The following is a 21545-nucleotide window of genomic DNA, read 5'->3' on the forward strand; positions in this document are numbered from 1 at the left end:
CCTGAGCTGGTAAGAACTGGCTCCACACCACCTTGGGTAGACTTTCCTAGAGTCTGATAATCCCCCACCCCAAGGGCACATTCCCTCCCATTGCCCTACTTCTTCAGAGGTGTAAATGAGTGTGTACTGGGTCCATTTCAACTTCAGTCACATTTGTGCAATACAAGAAAGATTCCAGGAGGTCAGGAAATATTTTATTGACAACTAGGGACGTGGCCATAAGAGAGGGAAGCACACAGGACTGCAAACTAAAACCCAACAGGCAGCAAGGGCCCTTTGGGCCAGGAACCCTGCATCCTGGCATCCTCACGGTCTCCCACCAAACAAGACTTGGCATCCAGGAGAAGGGGCAGTGGCTCTGGTGTCCCACAGAGTGAGAGGATATATGATGCCTCATTACGAGCGACAGGGTAAGGAGGTAAAATGGAGGGAGGGTCCATCACTGCCTAAGACCACCTCCTCCTCTCAGAGCCAACACGAGGTGCAGGACTGAACCACCTAGGATCTTGTAATCAGCTGCTGTCTTCTCATCATTCCTGCAGGAAAAGAAGGCAAAAAAAAAAAAAAAAAAGGCCTTAGAAATACCATCTAGAACAGGATTCTTACACTGGGTTTCTTGAGTCTTTCCTGGTCTATGAACTCAGATGAAAAAAAAATTACATCTTTATTTTTACTGACCCTTAACTGAAATGTGATATTTCTTTTAATTTTGAAAACAAGCAAAAAACCCACAGTGGTATTAGCAACATGGGTAACCTGTTAACAGAAATTGGATATTTTCATATCATATTACAACTGTTTGCAAGTATTTTGAAAATATGTCAAAATTATGGTAAATTAAACCCATTAGATCTTAACGTATTAATAAACCATATATATTATCACAAATTTGTTTTTAGTATTTTGAGAACTATATTTCAATATAGTTGCTCTTGTTAATCTATGTATTTTATGTCTGCAAAAATCTTATTCTGAGAAGGAATTCACAGGCTTCACCAAATCACCAAAGGATCTGAGGCTCCTCCTCCAGTATTTGCTCCCTCAACGTCACGTAAGATTGCCACACCTCATATCCATGTCAAACTCACATCTGTTTTCCACTGTAGATGAGCCGCTGCTGCTGTGGGGGGATGCCCTCTTTCTCCTCCACACGCTCCTTGATTCGCTCCACCTTTAAGGGTACAAGTAGTCAGGGACTGCTATGGGGTAAAACCATGGAAGTGGAAAGAACAAGAGCTATGCAGACAGCATGAGAGCGAAAAGGACTAAGTTCATCAGCATTTCCAAATGAATGTGCATGTAGGGAGACAGGCATGAAGTACTGGCCATACATTACCTTGTCTGTGGGTTCAATGTCAATCTCAATCTCCTTTCCGGTCAGGGTCTGAAACAGGCAAGGGTTTCATGAGTCCTGCAGCCTAATACACAATTTGTCTTCTAGATAAAACACCCTGTCCTGGTCCCTGGGGATCTACAACTTCCAAGAGAAGCTCATTCTCAGCAAAGCTGCTTTGAAGAATCAGAAGGCTTTGACCCAAACCTGTATTTATCAAACACTTTTAGGCTGTAGAAAGCTCTGATAGGGCAAGATGCTATGAATCATTTGACCCTCCTCATCCTACAGGTCATTTTACCCCCCATCTTCCCACCCCCACCCCATTAGAATCCATGAGAATACTGGCATTCCTTTGGATGAGACAGCAATAAGAGATGTCCTAAGGAAAGCATGCCTTTGAATCAGGATGCCCTTGTTTCCTGTATCAAAGCTAGAAACTGACATTCATATAATTCAAAGAATTCTCAAAGACACCAGGGACCACCTCTGACCAGCTTTTTTTTTTTTAAAGATTTTATTTATTTGAGAGAGTACACAAGCAGGGGGAGGCGCAGAGGAACAAGCAGACTCCCCACTGAGTGGGGAACCCAATGCAGGGCTCGATCCCAGGACCGTGAGATCATGACTTGAGCCAAAGTCAGACGCGTAACTGACTGAGCCACCCAGGCACCCCCAGCTTTTTAAGTAACACTAAAATTAACATTCTATTCTCCTCTTTCTCCAGACTTCTACTAAAGTGCAGCTCTAGTCTTCTTGACTTCTTCCACAGCCTACGGGCTGCTGATAATACATACAATAATTACACTGATTATACATTTATAAATGTTGTGCTTCATCTAATCTAATCTCCCATTCATCCTTGCTCTTAAAACTCTATCTGCACCATTCTACAGTAATCCAGACCACAAACACACCAAGCACAATCTGATTTAAGAGCATTTCTTTGTTTCTCCTGTTTTCCTTGTTGCCATACCCTCTCTCACTCTTTCCCAAATGTTCAAGGACTCTTTAAAATTGATAACTGGTCCCTAGTGCACTTTTTTTTTTTTTAATTTTATTTATTTATTTGACAGAGACAGCGAGAGCAGGAACACAAGCAGGGGGAGTGGGAGAGGGAGAAGCAGGTTCCCGCTGAGCAGGGAGCCTGATGTGGGACTCGATCCCAGGACTCTGAGATCATGACCTGAGCCGAAGGCAGCCGCTCAATGACTGAGCCACCCAGGCGCCGCCTAGTGCACTTTAATACCTACTGCTAGTTGCTTAAGTGTCAAACTCTCTAATTTACACTCCAACTTCCTAAAAAACAGAAATTCATCTTCTTAATCTAAGCACAAAGCAGTTTGACATATAAGCAGTCAATGAATATTTGTGAAAGGGCTAAATACACCAATGATTATGTCATGATTATAGCCCACATTTAACGAACACTTTCCAACAGTCAGAAACTCCACTGAGCATCAATACATTGAATCCTTGTAAGTATCCATGAGATATATACTATTACTATCACCATTTTATAAAAGAGGAAAATGGGGCCTGGATAGGTTAAACACCATGCCTATGAAGTCAAAAGGAGCGTGTGGACCCAAACACAGACTCTCTGACCCCAGAGCCTGAGCCTTTTTTTAAAACAACAACAACAACAACAAAAAACCCCAAAACTCTGTACTCAGTACTGCCTCAGTCTCAATGGTCTGGCATTGGGACCCGATGTATGCTCTTGTGATAGGTTCACAAAATAAGTTTCGACTTATGGTATTCAGTACTTAGGACCTAATTTCTCAACCTGAGAATCAGTTCAGTACTAAGAATATTTTTTAAGGGGCACCTGGGTGGCTCAGTTGTTAAGCATCTGCCTTCAGCTCAGGTCATGATCCCAGGGTCCTGGGATCGAGCCCCGCATCGGGCTCCCTGCTCAGCGGGAAGCCTGCTTCTCCCTCTCTCACTCCCCTTGCTTGTGTTCCTTTTCTCGCTGTGTCTCTGTCAAATAAATAAATAAAACCTTTAAAAAAAAATTTTTTTTTTTTTTAAATGCAAGAGTAACTCCTTTAGATTTATCTGTTTGGGTGCAAAAGAATAAATTACAACAGTGATTCTCAAGATTCATTGGCCCAATCCAAGCTGGTCTGTGTGAAAATTTATGGTAAAATGGGAAAAATAATGACAACAGTGAGATTTTCGTAAAACAAACATATTCAGGAGTGCCTGGGTGGCTCAGTCGGTTAAACTTCCGACTTGATTTTGGCTCAGGTCATGATCTCAGGGTCGTGAGGTCGAGGCCTGAGTCAGGCTCTGCACTCAGCAGAGTCTGCTTGAGATTCTCTCTCCCTCTGCCCCTCCCTGCTGTCTAAAACAAATAAATAAAACCTTTAAAAAAATTAATAAAAATTTTTTTTAAATGTCCTTTTATGAAATGATAGAAACAATATATGGTGGGGGTTTTTTTCCTGACAAAATGAAAAGTTTGCAATTCTGTGTCATCCATAAATTACTTCACTTTATTGATCTTAATACTTTATTTTTTTAAATTTATTTTAAAGATTTTATTTATTTGACAGAGAGAGACAGCGAGAGAGGAAAGACAAGCAGGCAGAGTGGGAGAGGGAGAAGCAGGCTTCCCACAGACCAGGGAGCCCGACGCGGGGCTCAATCCCAGGACCCTGGGATCATGACCTAAGCTGAAGGCAGACGCTTAATGACTGAGCCACCCACGCACCCTGATCTTAATATTTTAAATGCAAAGATTCTTCAAGCAGATAATCTATTTCTAGACTAACTAACTTGAAGGAAAAACTTGAAACTTGAGCACATATTCCAAGAGGAACGTGATTACTAAACAGAACAGTTTTACTGTAAAACACCAGGAACAGCCTAATACCTATTAATAAGAGAACTATTAAACTATGGTTACATCCACAGAATGATATATTTATTATGCAATGGTTTATACATTAACATGGAAAGATCTAAAGAATGTATGATTAAGTATCATTTTCCGTATGTAGCTATACACACACACACACACATAGAAGAAAGGATTAAAAGCACACATACCTCCTATAACAGTAATTATCTTTGAGGAGGGGCGCCTGGGTGGCTCAGTTGGTTAAGCGACTGCCTTCGGCTCAGGTCATGATCCTGGAGTCCCTGGATCGAGTCCCGCATCGGGCTCCCTGCTCGGCAGGGAGTCTGCTTCTCCCTCTGACCCTCCCCCCTCTCATGTACTCACTCTGTCTCATTCTCTCTCTCTCAAATAAATAAATAAAATCTTTAAAAAAAAAAAAAAAATTATCTTTGAGGAGAGTAGGACTGAGAGGAGGGTTTATCAAGGGTAACTATCCCTTTATCTGCACTAATAAAATTTCTAGTAAAAATATACTTCATCACACAAATAATAATAAACAAATATTCATTCTGACTTAAAAAAATTTTAAAGAGTAAAAAGGACCCTAAGAGGGGCACCTGGGTGGCTCGGTTAAGTGTTTGCCTTTGGCTCAGGTTGTGGTCCCAGGGTCCTGGAATGGAGCTCCGCTTCTGCTGGGCTCCCTGCTCAGCGGGAGTCTGCTTCTTCTTCTCCCTCTCCCCCTCCTGCTCATGCTCTCTCTCTCAAGTAAATAAATAAAATCTTAAAAAAAAAAAAAAAAAAGGACCCTAAGAGAACTGCTCTCCCAAGGGTAAGATGCTTGGACCTAATGACATTAAAAAAATAATAATAATTATATATATATATATATATAGTTTGTAAAATTTAAAACTCTAAGACTGGGGGCGGCTGGGTGGCTCAGTCATTAAGCATCTGCCTTCGGCTCAGGTCATGATCCAGGGTCCTGGGATCGAGCAAAAAAAAAGAAAAAAAGAAGAGTCCTTTTTTACAGATAAATACTGAAATACATACAAATAACACATGCTATGCTATTTGGGATTTGCTTCTTATGACATCAGGTAAGGAGAGTTGGTGAGTATAATTAAGATTGGCCATGGGATGACAGGTTTTTGTTTTGTCTTTTTAAAAGATTTTATTTATTTATTTGACAGAGAGATAGCGAGAGCAGGAACACAAGCAGGGGGAGTGGGAGAGGGAGAAGCAGGTTCCCCGCTGAGCAGGGAACCCTATGCAGGGCTTGATCCCAGGACCCTGGGATCATGACCTGAGCTGAAGGCAGACGCTTAACGACTGAGCCACCCAGGCGCCCCTGAGATGATAGGTTTTGAAGCTGAGGTGCATTATATCCTTCTCTCTCCTGCTGAATATGTTTGAAATTGTCCATAATTAAAATTCAAAGTAACAACGTGAACAATTTTAAAAAGATACTCTTGATACTGCATTTCTTCCTCCAAATCTGGTCACTGTGGAATACATTGGATGCTGTTTAGCAAGTCAATGATGAACCTAAGCCCAACATACTGCTTTAGGCACTGGAGGGGATATAAAAGAAATAAGTGATGCAACCCTTGCAAACCATCTTTTTCAAGTGAAGATTTATGACCAAGAAACAATGAGACATAAAATTAATAGAACAAACCAATATAAACAGAAATGCCATATTGAATATTACTATCCAAACACAAGGTATGATGACAAAGTGCTATGGTGGGTGAAAATCACATCAATTTAAACCTGAATGAAATTAACATTTCACACCCACTATAAATAATATATAAGTGTATATATATATATATATATATATAAATAATATATAAATAAATATAAAAGCTAAAATAGAAATGATGGACATGACTAAAAGTTAGCTAGGGTACAGAGCAGCTGAAATGCTTATTCATTGCAAGTGGGAATGTAAAACGGTAAAACCCCTTGGAGAACTGTTTGGCAGTTTGTTTTAAACTTACATATATTTACCACATGACCCAGTAATTCCATTAATAGGTATTTATCGAGGGGAAATGAGAACATATGTCTACAAAAAGACTTGTACAGGGCTCCTGGGTGGCTCAGTCAGTTAAGCATCTGCCTTCAGCTCAGATCATGATCCCAGCATCCTGGGATCAAGCCCGCATTGGGCTCCCTCATCAGCGGGGAGCCTGCTTCTCTCTCTCCCTCTGCCACTCCCCCTGCTCATTCTCTCAAATAAATAAAAATCTAAAAAAAAAAAGACTTGTATAACAATGTTGTTCATAGAAACCTTCTTCCTAATAGCCAGAAACTGGAAACAACCCAAACATCCATCAACAGGAAAATGGATAAACAAATTGTGATATAGTCATCCAACGTTAATACTACACAGTAATAAGAAGGAACTACACAGATATGACAACTAAACACAATGCTGAGTGAAGGAACCCAGACACAGAATTATATATTCTATAACTCCTTTTATATGAAATTCAAAAAACAAGCAAAACTAACCTATGGAATTGTAACAGGGTAGGGATGAAAATGTTCTAGATCTTGATGCCGGATGTGGGGTCAGGGCATACTATGATGACAAAGAAATTTAAAGAGGACGTGTACACTATGATTTTTTGTATGCCGTGTCTCAAGCTTAGACTAAAAGTTAGGGGGGTACGTGGTAGGAAAACCTGGTTGGAGGTATTACAGAGAAATAAAGATATCAATTAATGAGACCCTAGACCAGAATAAGGGTAATGAGAATGGAAAGAAAATCAAGTAAAAAAGAGGTTATCAAAGGAAAAATTAGGTTCAAAAGTGAACAATGACTCTAAAGAACTGAGTTCCAGATACCTGGTAGATTGACGGGATCAGTATATGAGATGAATACTGGGACGATGGCCTAAGGCAGAAGATGATGTATTTAATTTTAGAAAGACAGAGATGAGGCATCAAGAGAAGATTTAAATCAGGAGAGATTTTGTTGTAAAGGACTGCAGAAAGAGATATGGAAAAAGTCAGCTACATGAAGATGACAGTTGAAGAATTCACAAAGAAACCCTAATAAAACCTATCATTTGTATAGTAACGGAAGAGCTAATTGTTTTCATACGTACTTAACATCATAAAACAATGCAGCCTACAAAAGAGAGAAAGATGAAGGACACAGAAACCTGTTTGCGGAGGCACAAAGGAAAGTGTTTCAGGAAAGGAGACTGACAATTTTAGAGAAATACCAAACGAAAATGGATTCAAAGAGACAAAATCTAGAACCTTGCTAGTCAGTGTAGTCCCCAGACAAGCAGCATCAGCATCACCCGGGAGCAGGTTAGAACTACAGAATCTCAGGTCTCATCCCAGACCCACCGAATTAGAATCAGCATTACAAGATCCCCAGGTGATTCTTTTTTTTTTTTTTAAAGATTTTATTTATTTATTTGAGACAGAGAGAATGAGAGAGAGAGAGAGCACATGAGAGGGGGGAGGGTCAGAGGGAGAAGCAGGCTCCCTGCCGAGCAGGGAGCCCGATGCGGGACTCGATCCAGGGACTCCAGGATCATGACCTGAGCCGAAGGCAGTCGCTTAACCAACTGAGCCACCCAGGCGCCCTAGATCCCCAGGTGATTCTTAAAAGTGCTTTCAAACTGAGAAGTCCAACCACAACACACTGTTTTTTTAAACTGTAAGTCTCAACCCATCAGTGGGTTATGAAATCGACTTAGAACAGAACTGGAAATATCAGAGCACATCACACATGGTAAGTTTTTTGAGATTTTTTTTTTTTAAAGTTTACAAAACCCAGCACCTGCATGGCTCAGTCGGTTAAGCGTCTGCGTTCAGCTCAGGTCATGATCTCAGGGTCCTGGGATGGAGCCCCAAGTCTGTCTCCCTGCTCAGCGAGGAGCCTCCTTCTCCTTCTGCTCCTTCCCCTGCTGTGCTCATGCTCTCTCAAATAGATAAAATCTTTTTTTTAAAAAAAGTTTACAAAACCCTGAACTCAGAGTAAAAACCTCCTCTTTGACTAAGAGGATGTGAGAATCCATATCCAAAAGCATTCTAGTGTTTCTCAGACTTTGACAGTGACCCACACTAAGAAATACATATGTACTAATAACACATACATGTGTTTAATACATATAAAATGAAAACAAAAATTTCGTGAAACAATACCCTGATATTTCTATTTTATTTCTTTTAATATTGCTTGCGACCCATTCAATTGATTTTACAATTAGTGACTCTCTTAGTCACTACTCAAAGTTTGAAAAACCATGATTTTTAACATGCTCTTTGGCCTCAATCCTCAGCTAGGGAAGTGGTCTGGAAAGACTGAAGAGGTTAAGAATGGCTGTTAACCACGGTAAACACACTAAAGAGCTGATGAAATAACAACAAACTGAGCAGCAAAAAGGCCAAACTAGCGTTGCACTGCGTCAATTTTTAGTTTCTGTCTCTCTGTCCGAAGGTACGAAAGAAGCAATAGCAGATAGGACTAATGAGGGTTGGGAATCGGTGAGGAACCGCGGGAGACTTGGAGATGAAGGAAACGCTGCTAGTACCAAGAACCAGGGCACGGATAACTAACCTGCCTCAGCCAAGGAAGTGAGCCTAGTCCAGGAGGCCCGGCTCAGAAAGGCAGGTGCTGACTGAACACACTCCCAGCTCTGGTTCCTGAAGCCTGGCTGAGATACCGCACACTGGCGACAACCAGCAAAGGCTCACAGTCTAGCTCCTCAGAGGCCCCCGGTTCCCCAGGCTAAAGTTTTTGTGTTGTGCTTGGAAGCAGCTGCATTACGGGCTGGGAGAAGCAGGTAAGGAGGGCAATGCAGAATGGAGATTACAGCTTATTCCAAGATTCCGAGAAAGAGAGCCAAACTGCTGCTTGGCCTTCTCTATGACTGCGGGGGTTCGAGCACAGCGAGACCCCGGACAAAGGCGGCCTCCTTCTGGGTCATGGCACAGTCCTGGCGAGAAAGCAGGACCCGCAGAGGCCCCGGGGTCGTCTGGCGGGGCCAGTACCCAGCCCTCAAAGCCTTCTTGGGCCCCCCTACTTCCCATCACCCCTCGCGCGGAGCCCTGAGGCTGTCAGCACCCTCCAGGCTCGGGAAAGGCGTGGTTTTCCTTCCCCGCTTCTCCCGCAAGGCACAGCGGCCAGCCCAGTACCACAGCGTCTTGGCAAGGCTGGAGGTGCTCCCACCTTCACTTTAATTAGCATCTTCTTCCCAGTTTGGAGCTGCACGCAGATAATTTGCTGCTTCTACCGCTGTGGTCGCCGCGGCCGCTCCCCAGCAATCCGCTTGTGGGAGTCACTTCTGCTTCCGGGTCACTGCCTGGCTCCACCCCTCCCTCCCCCCACCTTCTTTCCACCGGGTTCCCGAAAGGCTCAGGAATGCTCCTGCGTTTCGTTTTGGTGGCGTCGTAAATAAAAAGAAGGCGGCGGTTTAGTTACAGCGGAGATGACGCCTCCGCGATTCTTAGAGTCCCTAGCGAGCCGGCGCTTGGAAAGCAGGGTCGGAACGAACTACTTCTCCCATCATGCCAGGGGACAGCTCCGCGCGTTCCACCCTGGGAGTCGTAGTCTTCCGCCCCTCGGATCCAACTGCAACCTCGGTGTGTGAACTCTGTTACCCAGAAGGCCTCGCACGGCCGCTGCCGAAACTGGGATTTTCCGTTTATCCTTTTCGCCCGCAATTGGCGGAACCTGTTGGTGTGGCCCACAAGGCTCAGCGGGGCTGCACGAGGCTAGTTGCTAAGCAAGGGTGACGGTAGTCAACTGCCACCTGGGCCACGGCGACAGGAAGTGAGTACCGCTATTCCGGAAACTAGTTGTGGGAATCTCCCCCATTCCTCCTCACCCCCAAATCAGCCTTACTTACCCCAAATTGCTCTTTGCAAGGGTGGGAGAAGGAAGAGTAGTGAGGTTAAGTTAAGGAGTACACATTTTGGGGGTCATTCACGACTCCAGTCCAGTTCTTCTCCCCATCAGATAGTACCTGGGATGGAGATACTACAGGTCATTGCAACCATAGGACGGATCGGAGGTGACAGTCTTCAGTGACCATGCCTCAGCTAATGCCCGACCTTCCATAATTTAAGCAAGGCGAGAGATGAGCCATGCCTTTAGCTGTAACAGGGCATTAAGGCCTACGGGGAGATTGGTTCAGATCCTGCCACCTTTTTCTACCTTCCAGTTCTCAGATTTGTTGCTACCCCAAGGTCCCCGCCATGCCTCACATCGACAGTGACATCAAACTGGACTTCAAGGATGTCTTGTTGAGGCCCAAACGCAGTACCCTTAAATCTCGAAGTGAGGTGAGCCTACTTTCCTAATTCTACTTTCCTGACCCCAAGCTCCTGGTGGGGCAGGACTGAGAGGGATTTCTGGTTCTTGTCCTCGTTCAATACTCATTTATTTGATGAATGAAATGCTGTTTCCTGTTCGTATCTCAGGTGGAGCTCACAAGATCCTTTTCATTTCGGAACTCAAAGCAGATGTACACTGGGATCCCCATCATTGCTGCCAATATGGATACTGTGGGCACCTTTGAGATGGCCAAGGTTATCTGTAAGGTAGGATTTCCCTTATGCAGGTTCCCCACTGGGACCAGTTATGTGGGCTGACTGCAGAGGTAATTTGCATCACCACCCCCACCCCAGGTCAGCTGCCTGGCTAGTTAACAGTCAGGATGTTCCAATTTACTATTTTATCCATTTTCTCCAATACTAATGCCCTTTATCTGGTAAGTTCAAAGGCACATCTGAATTAGTAAGATTCAAAACTAAGTTTTACCCCATTTTTCTGATACATAAACGTAACTTTCCCTTTTCTCCTGTCCAGCAGTTTACATACCCTGCCAACTTTTCCCACCTCCCAGGTCATCCCCTCCAAATCACATTCATCCCTCCAGTTACACCATTGTTCAGGACACTAAATATCCACTGTTTCAGTCTAGAAACTAAATATAGTTTGAGCATTCAAAAATTCCTACCTAGGAAGAGAAGCAGCTTATTAATTTTCTTTCATGTCTGCTACCCTTTTTTTATTTTTATTTTTTTGACCTTCCTCTTCTTTAAGTCCTAGGTTTCTGGGAGTTTCTGGGATATGCCCAAAATGGAATGTGTTTTTCTTATGCACAGGTTATTGTTCACTTTGAAAATAGAACATGCTGCTCCTGTCAGTAATATTACCCTGCCTCTATACTTATAGCTGAGAAGGTAGTTACTCTGGGCACTCAAAGAACATATGCATTCTTCTGGTTAATCCATGTAGCCCTGGTTGATGGATTCTGCTGCTGCTTGTGGCTCTATTAGCCTTAAAGACTTCATCTCCCTTTCTCTTCTTTCGATTGCTGTAAGTCTTTGTGGAATGTCTGTTGTCAACTTCTCTAAGGTTGATAGTTAAACAGTTTTAGTACTTTATTGCTGTTGCCATTCACTAACTGCTTAGGAATCTTCTTGTTGCCCACTGTCCACCTGCTCTGCCCAGTAGAGTTAAGGAATAGTGAATCTGACTTTAGCATTAACAAACGTGCTAGAATAGTGGCCCTTGTGGGGACTGTCTTAATGCTTTATGTCTGTGGCCCTTGTGGGGACTGTCTTAATGCCTTATGTTGAGACTGGCTTTTCAGTACTGCTGCTGAGTGCTAAAGAGATCAGATTTTAGAGATAGAGCCAAGTTTCACAGTAATAATAAAGTTGGATACAAGCATCTTTTTCTAGGTCTCTAGCTTGGTATGTAATTGGATGTGCTTATCACATCACACTATACCAGTATATCTCCAAGGTCTACTGACCTCATGGAATGATTTTTGTGTATCAGCACATTGATGGCAGAGTGTTGCTGAGGAAGTAGAACTCAATACCAGCTTTAGCTAGGTAGTGTTGATGAGTGAGTATAGCAATAGCACCTCCTTACTGCTGGCTGATACATGACTTCTTTGGATTTCTTGTCACTTGCAAGATTTGGGCTGTCTCCGTCAACTGCTCTCTTGTCTATTTGCATGTCTGCACTTTTAAAGCAGCAGCACTGTGGCGCCTGGCTGGCTCAGTCAGTGGAACACGGGACTCTTGATCTCGGGGTTGTGAGTTCAAGCCCCACGTTGGGTGTAGAGATTAAAGTCTTTTAAAAAAATAAATAAAATAAAAATAAGGCACAAGCACCAGCATTCACACCGGCCTCCGAGTGCCTTTCTCAAAGTATTGGGATATTGTTTTGCAATTTGTTGACCTATGGAATACAAGTCTGATGAGTTCACTGTATCCTTGAACTTGGTTGACTGAAACGGAAGGAAATGGACTTTTTAGGTTGGTCTGTGTCTCCAAAAAATCTGTCCTTTACTCCAGTGGAGATGGAGAAAGAATGGGGTAGCACCTTATTGGCTCCATTGAGACTCACTGAATTATTGCTGGTAAATGGACCAGAAGATACCCAAAAATAGGTTAGTTCAGTACTAGGCTACCGTAGGGGGAGGGGCTGAGTCAGTGCAGGCAGATAGTGGCTCTGTCCAGCCTCTTCATGGCTCTTTCTTGTCTGCTGCTTGTCCCACTGCACCAACAGCTTGTCTTTGTCACCTGTAGGTGCTGATTGGTGAAATCCAATCCGAATGACTTTGTACTTTGGTTGGAGTGTTGGACAAGCACTGGCTTATGGGAAAAAGCCCTACTGGTATTTGTAGGGAGAATAATGGTTACGTTAAAATCCCAGCTCAACCAGTGGTTTCTTCAAGTTGTTTTCCAAAGTTCAGTCCTTTTCTCCCTCAGATAGAATACTATAAATGTCTGTTTCTAGCAAAAGAGACAGACGCTTGTAAAGTTCTATTCTTTTTGATGGCTTTTTCTTCTCCCCAGTTCTCCCTCTTCACAGCTGTTCATAAACACTACAGCCTCCAGCAGTGGAAAGAGTTTGCTAGCCAGAATCCTGAGTGTCTTGAGGTAATGCTGGTCCTCCCCTGATCCCTTCCTTATCCCAGTTTTCCAGGTATCTCTTTTTGGCTTCCTGGGAACCAACCCTCACCTTCCCAGCCCCGCTGGCTCCTCACTGGGTCATTTGTGACATGCCAGTGGCCCTGTCTCTCTCACAGCATGTGGCTGCCAGCTCAGGCACAGGCTCTTCAGACTTTGAACAGCTGGAGCAGATCCTGGAAGCTATTCCCCAGGTGAAATATATATGCCTGGATGTGGCAAATGGCTACTCGGAACACTTTGTTGAGTTTGTAAAGGATGTGCGGAAGCGCTTCCCCAAGCACACCATTATGGTATGTTTCCAGTACCCTGTAGTTGGTACGTTCCTCTTCCTTCCACTCTTTCCAGACACTCCATTTTATGACGTCAGTTGATTTCTCCTCTGCTGATTTTCCTAGTCCACTGAATCTTGTCACTAGGTGATAATCCATGGTTCCATGCTTAAAATGTTCAGATTGGTTAGTGCAGTTACCTCTGTCCCTTGATACACGCCTTGTACATACCTATGGTATATATTCATCTGCCCACTGAAGTGGACGTGCACTAGAATCATATTAGAGGGGTCACGTGAAAGAGTTTTATTTTTTTTTTTTACAAGCTTAGGGGAGTGATGGCAAGGCCTCATTTTCTCTACAGCATCAAGGGGTCTCTCTGTACTGTCCATCGGAAGTAAATACAGATGGATATTTAGCTTACATGACCACATCTCCCCCTTTCCCTGAAGCCAGAGATTTTATGACGTAACAGCTTAATGACAGGATGTTTGGATCTCTTGGCAAGGACGGGAAGATAAATCTGTAAATCAGCTCTGGCCTTGGTCCAACTGGACCCCAGCTTTACCCTAGTGCAACAGTGATACTGGCCACTAACCCCCTTACCTCAGCTTGGGAAGTAGAGTCCTTGCCCAGTAGAGGAAATCTAGGTACCCTTCTTTGTAATAACACTGGAAGGTCACGGTCTAGGCATGCTGTGTATGAGAGCATGCAACCTCCTCTCTCGTTTCCGACCCTAAGAGTGCCGTTTTGTGCCTCAGGCAGGGAATGTGGTAACAGGAGAGATGGTGGAAGAGCTGATCCTCTCTGGGGCTGACATCATCAAAGTGGGAATTGGACCAGGTAAGCTGCTTCCCTGGGGGCCATGGGCTACCTCAACACTGGCAAATGCCTGTGGAGCACTTCACTGTTCTCATTACATTCTTCTCAGGCTCCGTGTGCACCACCCGGAAGAAAACTGGAGTGGGGTACCCACAGCTCAGTGCAGTGATGGAGTGTGCAGATGCTGCTCATGGCCTCAAAGGCCACATCATCTCAGTAAGGCCCAAGGGCAGGGTAGGGCATGAGGCTGCCAAACATCTGTGTTTTCTGCTGGGTGTGGAGACTGTGGTAGCAGTGGATCAGGACTCCTGGGTTCCTGTCAGCTTTGAGGTGGGCCGTGGGGACATCGCTCAGAGTGCTTGGGCAATCCATGTTCTCTCTTCATAGTGCTCCTTACTTTGCAGGATGGAGGCTGCAGCTGTCCTGGGGATGTGGCCAAGGCTTTCGGTAAGGATGTTGGGAGAGCATGGAGGGAGGGTCCTGTAGAAGAGGATAAGTCACCTCTCAGGGTCAAGGATCAGGCTCGGAAAGGCTGAGAAAGCCATTCAAATTCTTTCACAATATGAACTAGTGACCCTGAAGCTGTGGTTGTCACCTGGGGCAAGCCAGCAAGAGAAATCCTGAGACTCTGATATGGACTGCCCAAGTGCAGGCCACGGCCACCTTTAGTATCCCCCGGACTGTGGGAGTACAGTTAGAGACTTTTGCCCTTGGGACACTTGGAGTGAGTCTTGTTTAGCTGCACACAATGAAAAGAAATGACCAGAAGATGGCAAAAGCAGCAAAAAACAAGAGAGAGCAGGCAGGGAATCTCCAGAGGCTCTTTTTAAGTTCTTGGGGAAATCAAGCCCACTGAGTAGAGGCCAGAGCAGAGCAGGCCTGTGTGGGTTGTGGGTCAGCTAGGGGAACAAAACCGGGAAGATGTTAGACTCATTGTCAGGACTGAGAATTTGACGTGAGTTGCTTCTCAGGGTGGGTATGTGGGGACCTGGGCCAAATTCACTTCTTTCCCCCCCTTGTGGATGCTGGCAGGGGCAGGAGCTGACTTTGTGATGCTGGGTGGCATGCTGGCTGGGCACAGTGAGTCAGGTGGTGAGCTCATCGAGAGGGATGGCAGGAAGTACAAGCTCTTCTATGGGATGAGTTCTGAAATGGCCATGAAGAAGTATGCCGGGGGCGTGGCTGAGTACAGGTATGTGCAGAGGTCCAGGAGCCGAGGGTTCCTGGAAAGGGTGACTAAGTAGGGTGGTGGCAGAACTCCTGGCTGCTGGAAGGTGCATGGTACAGTTCTTGGAGGAACAGTGGTGAGCTTGGGGCTCAATGCCATAGAGCAGGGGAGAGCCATCACTGGGCTTAAGGAACCCAAAAGGAAAAGGTAAGAAAGTTTTTCCTCCTCGAAGGGCCTCAGAGGGAAAGACAGTGGAGGTGCCCTTTAAAGGGGATGTGGAGCATACCATCCGAGACATCCTTGGAGGCATCCGCTCCACATGTACCTACGTGGGAGCAGCTAAACTGAAGGAACTGAGCCGGAGAACCACCTTCATCCGGGTCACCCAGCAGGTGACTCCAATCTTCAGTGATGACAGCTAGACCTGAGCAGCTATGCCTTCTCAAGGCTCTAGCACCCAGGCGCAGGGCCCCTCAGGTGGGCTCCTCAGCCATCCCAGCTACTCTGGCTATTTCTTAGTCATTTCCTGTTGCCTCGCTCCTGAGGGCGCCTGCAGTAATTCTGTCCTCTGTACACACAGAATGCCCAGGGCACTCACTGGGGAGCAAGCAAAGGCGGGCAGGCTGAGGAAATGAAGTCAGACAGGCAAATGTGAATCTGGGGATCCAGCATCCTGAAGATTATTAAAAGGAAAAGATGCTGATTCCTACCTAAGTATTTAATGGCCTTGGTCTGGAAGAGTGAGGCTCTTGAAATCATGTTTTGTTAATGAGCTTCATTAAATAGGATCTTTGAATACCTAAAAAACCCAAAAGTGTTGACATATTTTAAATATCTCAATAAAGGGGCGCCTGGGTGGCTCAGTCGTTAAGCGTCTGCCTTCGGCTCAGGTCATGATTCCAGGTCCTGGGATCGAGCCCCGCATCGGGCTCCCTGCTCGGTGGGAGCTTCTCCCTCTCCCACTCCCACTGCTTGTATTTCCTCTCTCGCTGTGTCTCTCTCTGTCAAATAAATATATAAAATCTTAAAAAAAAAAAAATCTCAATAAAGAGATCCCAAGGACTTTGAAGATTCTGGATCTTTCTGCACAAGGCTGGCACCTGGGTGCTGCTCCAGGGCAAGTGGCAGTAGAGTTGGCACTGACCCAGTAGAGCCAAGGACAGGAAATTACTTTTTCCATGAAGTATCTCCATTCCAGTGCCACCACCCCCACGCAACCCGACGGCATGAGAGTTTACGAAGTACAGTGTGCTGTCAGGACACACAGATATTTTTAGCATAGCGAAGGGAAATTTCCCTTCCAGGCTATCAACCCTTCTTGGCACATGTGAACACCATTTTCCAGGGGAAGTAAAAAGGCAAAGGGATTCCTCCAGCCCTGGTGAAGCCAGTTCTAAGGAATGACCTACACTGACTTGATAGAAGCCTTAATTCCCCTTCCTCACACCAAGGCAATGTTTTAACAAATCCAAATTTTAATTAACAAGGATTACAAGGTAATTTTAGCAAGGTAGTCAGGTCACCCAAGCCCGGGCTTCTGCTTTATTCCCACTAAACTGTAGAGCTGAGGAAGGAGACAGGCAGAGTGCAGAGGGAATCCCAGTCCTAAGTGTCTAGACCTGTCTCTATAGTCACGGGAGGGACAGACATGGCACTGGGGCCAGAAGTGGGGAGGTATTCATAGAAGGTGGGGATCAAGGTGTCAAACTTTGTCTTCTGATAGTTTTCCAGAGACTCCTGCAGAGAAGGGAGCAGGGAGATGCTATCATCCTCTCATTCCCTGAGCCCTCCATATTCTGGAGCATGTGGGTTTCTCTGTCTTGTTCTGCTCAGCCCCTTCCCCAGCTTTCTGTTCCTTCCTACTCACCCTTCCTTCCTTCTGGCCATTTTCTTCTTCATCAGAGTCCAAAACCAAGTCCCCTATGGTAATGACAGAGCTGCACAGAGATGGAGGACACACTGCAGGAAGGAAACCAGAGTCAAAGTACCCTTCTAGGCAAACAGGCCCTCAAGAGTCCCCGTGAGAGGAGGCTGTCTGACCCAGTCTGACTCAGAATACTTACATGGCTTCCTGGCTTTAGGAGGGGATAATGACAGTCTCAGGGGGTCCATGGGGCAAACCAGGCAACTCCTGCATTGGGAGCAAGCAAAAAAAATAAGGTGAGGGGAAAGCAGGCAAAGAATGTGCTGCTAGTAGGGAGAAGCAACTGTTCCACTCACTCTTCTTGCTCTGAAGCAAACACCTCAACTGGGTTCTCCTTCAGAGCCCTTCCCCCCAGGGTCTGGGATGGACTCTTTGACTTTCCAGTGGAAGCTGCTCTCGTGCCCCCAGCACCTGCTGGATCTGCCATGTCTGTCCCATGTTCTTCCCTGTTCTCAGGCTCAGATAGGACTTGGGTTGGTGAACCCAGATTCCTAAAGGGGAACAGCATGACTGTGGGGCGCTCCTTATGGCCTCCCTTAGTGGATGCCCATCGGGACTGGATTCTTCGCCGGCCTAGAGGGGCCAGATTGAAGTGGTGGCCAGCCGTAGGTTCTGGGTGCTTCCTTAAGGCTGGTCCCTGAGGTAGGTGTGGGCCAGGCCTAGCATTTGGCAAAGGATCATGAAGTGCTAGTTTTGGTTGCTGAGGAGGATTCTGCTCCGTGGTTTCTGTCACGCTCGCTGAATCGGGAACGGAGCACTCTGAAAAAGAAAATGCAGCTCCTCAGAACAGACAGAAACACAACTCAGTCTGGTTTCTTATGGCTCAGGTCCATGTAACCCTTCCAATAGCCCATCTCAAAAGGTCTCAGGCCAAACAATCCACCCCCAAGTTCCTAGTTCTCCCAGATGGTCCTCGTACCTGGAAGTGGCCACCCCATGTCCACACCATACTGGCTCAAGACAAAAGAAGAAGTGATAGAAACTCCAGGCTGCATCCAGCTCAGCACATCCTGAAGCTGTGGGCACAGGGAGAGAGGCATGAAGACCACAGTCCTTGCTACAGCCAGCCCCACTCTGCCCTTATCTTGTCCCAACAAAACCTGCTGTGTCTGCAGTGCAGGCAGGGCTTTTTCTAGCTGACACAAGTATTCAAAAAACAGCTTTTCCATGGCAGCCAGAAAGGGTTCCCCATACTCTTGTTCAAGTTCCTGCAGGGAGGTAGAAAGGCAGGTGAGAAGAGGACTAGCGAAATGTTAGCCACATAATAGCTTCCAAGCCAGCCAGTCTCACCTGCAGCCTGGAAGCCAGGTCCACTGGGGCTTCTCCTAGTTGCTTCACCTGTTGGCAAAAGGTCTCCTGTGCCTCCGAGACCTTCCTCAGATCCTGCTTTGTCTGTTGAGAGCAGGAAAAGCAGACAATTTAGGGTCACCAGGACCCAGGGGCCGGAAGGAGAATCAACTTTGTGGCACCCAGTATTAACTGGGGTATAGGGCTTGTTCCAGGGATTACTCACAGCTTTGGGGTCCCGCACTACAGGTCCAGACTCTGGGAAATGGTGATGCAGGGCATTCAGAACCTGGGCCCACGGCCGGCCCTGCAGGATCAACTCCACCACTACCTGTAAAGGGTACTAAACTCGCAATCTCCACTTTGGGGCAAGCTGCCCTTTCCCAATGAGTCCCAACCCCAAGCAGTCGGCCCTCGGCCCTCGCATCCCTCCCCTTTCCCGTCTTCCAGCTCCTACTGGCTCCAATACCTTGGCCTTTAGGCCCATACATAGGCGTTCGTGGTGGCGGAAGCGAACTAAACCAGGGGCAGCAGCGCGCAATGATCGCAGAAACTCTAATACTCGCGGAAAATGCTCCACGCAGCGTCCCCGCACGACTTGCCAGCTGGCGGCGGCGGCGAAGCGCAGAGCCGCGGGACCGGCCCCCGGGGGCGTGGCCATGGCCGCGGGCTCCGCCCCGGGGGCAGGCCCTCTGGGTTCCTTCCTCCACGGCGAGGCTTCTCGACTCCTCCTAGGGGCGAAGCTTCCGGCGGCTCTCAGTGGCTACGCTGTTTCGGTCTGCGCCGGATACTTCGCGATGCGATCCTTTCCATAGGCCACCGGAATCCTGGGGGTTTTCAACCCGGGCTGGAGTCTGAATGGAGAGGCTCGCCAGCTCCAATGGCACCAGGTTCTCTGTTTTCCACACCGCCGCCCCCTCAAGCCCGAGGGCTACCCCGCTTCCGGCTCTGCGGCCAGTTTCCCTGCCCCGGAAAAGGGCGGTAATGGAGAACCAATGGGCTACCGGGCAGGGAGACGTGACGTCGTGTCATAAGGCCACGCCCCAACAGATCGGGCGTCTCTCCCGCCCCCGCTCCCTCCGCCCAATAGCCCTAGGGCGACGGAAACTGCTGAGCGGGACTCTCGGGGCCCCCGCCTGTCTTCGCGGAGCCTACAAAGTCACGTCCTTCTCTAAGGCTGGACTTACTTGCCTGGAAAGCGAGGATCATGCCCTTCCCCCATCGTCTGCGCCACTGATGTACGATTCCTTAAATCCTAGCCTCGAAGCAGCCCCTGCAGAACCTTGCCTGGCGGCACGCCTGCTTCCAATAAGAATTCAACTGTCCCTTTTTAAAAACAGTAGAGGGCGCCCGCCTTTAAAAAATAAATACAAAGTTTGAAAAGCTAAGTCAGGTGGTTAACTTGGTTTTCTCAGAATGATGAGACTGTAGGTAATATTTTGTGCTTTTCGGTGTTCGATATCTTTTTTTTTTTTTTTGTATCCTGTAGTTTTAAAATAAATAAAAAATAAGTTTCCCTTTTCGGATTTCTGTCGCGTGCTTACTCCAGCCAGCCCCCAGATGTGATTGACTGACTTGTCTCTTTGTCACCCTTCCTGGTGTCTCTTCTTAATTTCATCACCAAGTACAGAGCCTGGCACACTGTATATTCTTTAAAACGTCGGTTGAATGAATTACCTTTCCTGACTACCTTACAGGGATGTAGTGGAACTACCCTTGTTGCGGACCATCTCCCTTCCTAGAGGTAGTGCCCCCAGGATCCCTCCTTGACTCACCCAAGATGAGTCTTGGGTGATCCACAGGGACTGCTGGACTGAAAACTGGAAGTTACCTTCCCTTATAAGTTCTGCTCTTCCTCCTGGGCTCTGTATTTCTGTGCAGGGTGCCTCTCCTCACCTGTGAGTGAGAAACCCAGACCACAGCCCTTAACTCAGTCCTCCCTCCTCTCCACATCTAATTGTCACCAAGTCTAATCAGTTCTACTTCCTATGGAACCTTGTTCCAACCCACCCCATTTTCATTCTCACTGCCTCTATGCTATTTCAGGTGTTCCTGTTTCTCACCCTCCCCACCTCCAGCCCAACTCCTTTCTAATTTCTTTATCACATTGCTTTCATCATGAATCTCATGAAATGCAAAACTGATCATGTCATTCCTAACTGAAAGCTCTCTCTTACTTTCAAAAGAAAGCCCAAACTCTGAAATAGGGCAAAAAGATTTTTAATCTGGTCAAGCTTTTCTTCATCCATATTCCTTGCCACTCTGCATGTATGCACCTAGATGCCAGACCTCAGCAAACGGGTTTCATTTTCCAAATACACTGTGTTGTCTTACATTTCTGTGCCTCGCACATACTAGATGATTCCTCTGTCCTCCTTGCCTCTTGGACTTGACTCTTTCTCATCTTTTGTGGTTCATCTGATAACCACCTCCATGAAGCTCATCAGAGTTCTCTTCTTGGGGTCCTCAGTACATCTTTTTATCACCACCTCTGTCGCAGAACCTATCTTGTAAGGTGGTTGTAAGAATTAAATAAATTAGTAACTATAGGGGCGCCTGGGTGGCTCAGTCGTTAAGCGTCTGCCTTTGGCTCAGGTCGTGATCCCAGGGTCCTGGGATCGAGCCCCGCATCGGGCTCCCTGCTCGGCGGGAAGCCTGCTTCTCCCTCTCCCACTCCCCCTGCTTGTGTTCCCTCTCTCGCTGTGTCTCTCTCTGTCAAATAAATAAATAAAATCTTAAAAAAAAAAAAAATTAGTAACTATAAAGCACTTGGAACAGTGCCTGGCTCATAGTAAGTACTACATATGTGTTGTATTTTCAATGTCTATGTGTCTGTCACCCCAATGGGCAGGAGCCTCTTGAAGGAAGAGCTGGTTCCTTTCTTGTATGTGCAGCACCTTGTTCATGTGTTTACAGCTAATACAACC

The 21545-nt window shown here is 46.3% G+C and overlaps 3 protein-coding genes across 6 annotated transcripts; 1 reads left to right on the forward strand and 2 right to left on the reverse strand.

Annotated features, from left to right (window-relative positions):
- Positions 1–172: 172 nt before the first annotated feature.
- Positions 173–9654, reverse strand: NEDD8 (NEDD8 ubiquitin like modifier). Its single transcript, XM_032404831.1, has 4 exons — positions 9382–9654; positions 1337–1384; positions 1089–1171; positions 173–536 (listed from the first exon to the last, which is right to left on the reverse strand). Exons 1-4 carry the CDS (start codon positions 9397–9399, stop codon positions 440–442), a joined length of 246 nt encoding a protein of 81 aa, XP_032260722.1. The 5' UTR covers positions 9400–9654; the 3' UTR covers positions 173–439.
- Positions 9655–9772: 118 nt separating this feature from the next.
- On the forward strand, positions 9773–16287 carry GMPR2 (guanosine monophosphate reductase 2). Of its 2 annotated transcripts, XM_032404824.1 has the most exons (10): positions 9773–9984; positions 10376–10496; positions 10635–10754; positions 13032–13115; positions 13265–13438; positions 14179–14260; positions 14349–14455; positions 14644–14686; positions 15272–15431; positions 15640–16287. In XM_032404824.1, the coding sequence occupies exons 2-10, from the start codon at positions 10410–10412 to the stop codon at positions 15827–15829; spliced, it is 1047 nt and encodes a 348-aa protein (XP_032260715.1). In that variant the 5' UTR covers positions 9773–9984; positions 10376–10409; the 3' UTR covers positions 15830–16287. The 2 variants fall into 2 exon arrangements, with proteins under 2 accessions (XP_032260715.1, XP_032260716.1); XM_032404825.1 differs by lacking the exon at positions 13032–13115 and having other exon boundaries at positions 9793–9984; positions 15640–16254.
- On the reverse strand, positions 14616–19822 carry TINF2 (TERF1 interacting nuclear factor 2). 3 transcript variants are annotated; one of them, XM_032404822.1, is made up of 10 exons: positions 19806–19822; positions 19088–19445; positions 18845–18949; positions 18622–18723; positions 18432–18539; positions 18251–18347; positions 17628–18090; positions 17471–17538; positions 17275–17366; positions 16883–17144 (listed from the first exon to the last, which is right to left on the reverse strand). In XM_032404822.1, the coding sequence occupies exons 2-10, from the start codon at positions 19277–19279 to the stop codon at positions 17013–17015; spliced, it is 1359 nt and encodes a 452-aa protein (XP_032260713.1). In that variant the 5' UTR covers positions 19280–19445; positions 19806–19822; the 3' UTR covers positions 16883–17012. The 3 variants fall into 3 exon arrangements, with proteins under 3 accessions (XP_032260714.1, XP_032260713.1, XP_032260712.1); XM_032404823.1 differs by lacking the exons at positions 16883–17144; positions 19806–19822 and adding an exon at positions 14616–14719 and having other exon boundaries at positions 19088–19578; XM_032404821.1 differs by lacking the exon at positions 19806–19822 and having other exon boundaries at positions 19088–19578.
- Between the last annotated feature and the right edge of the window lie 1723 nt (positions 19823–21545).

The sequence above is a fragment of the Phoca vitulina genome, unplaced genomic scaffold (genome assembly GCF_004348235.1).
Source record: "Phoca vitulina isolate PV1807 unplaced genomic scaffold, GSC_HSeal_1.0 scaffold7, whole genome shotgun sequence".
In the NCBI taxonomy this organism is placed as follows: Eukaryota; Metazoa; Chordata; class Mammalia; order Carnivora; family Phocidae; genus Phoca; species Phoca vitulina.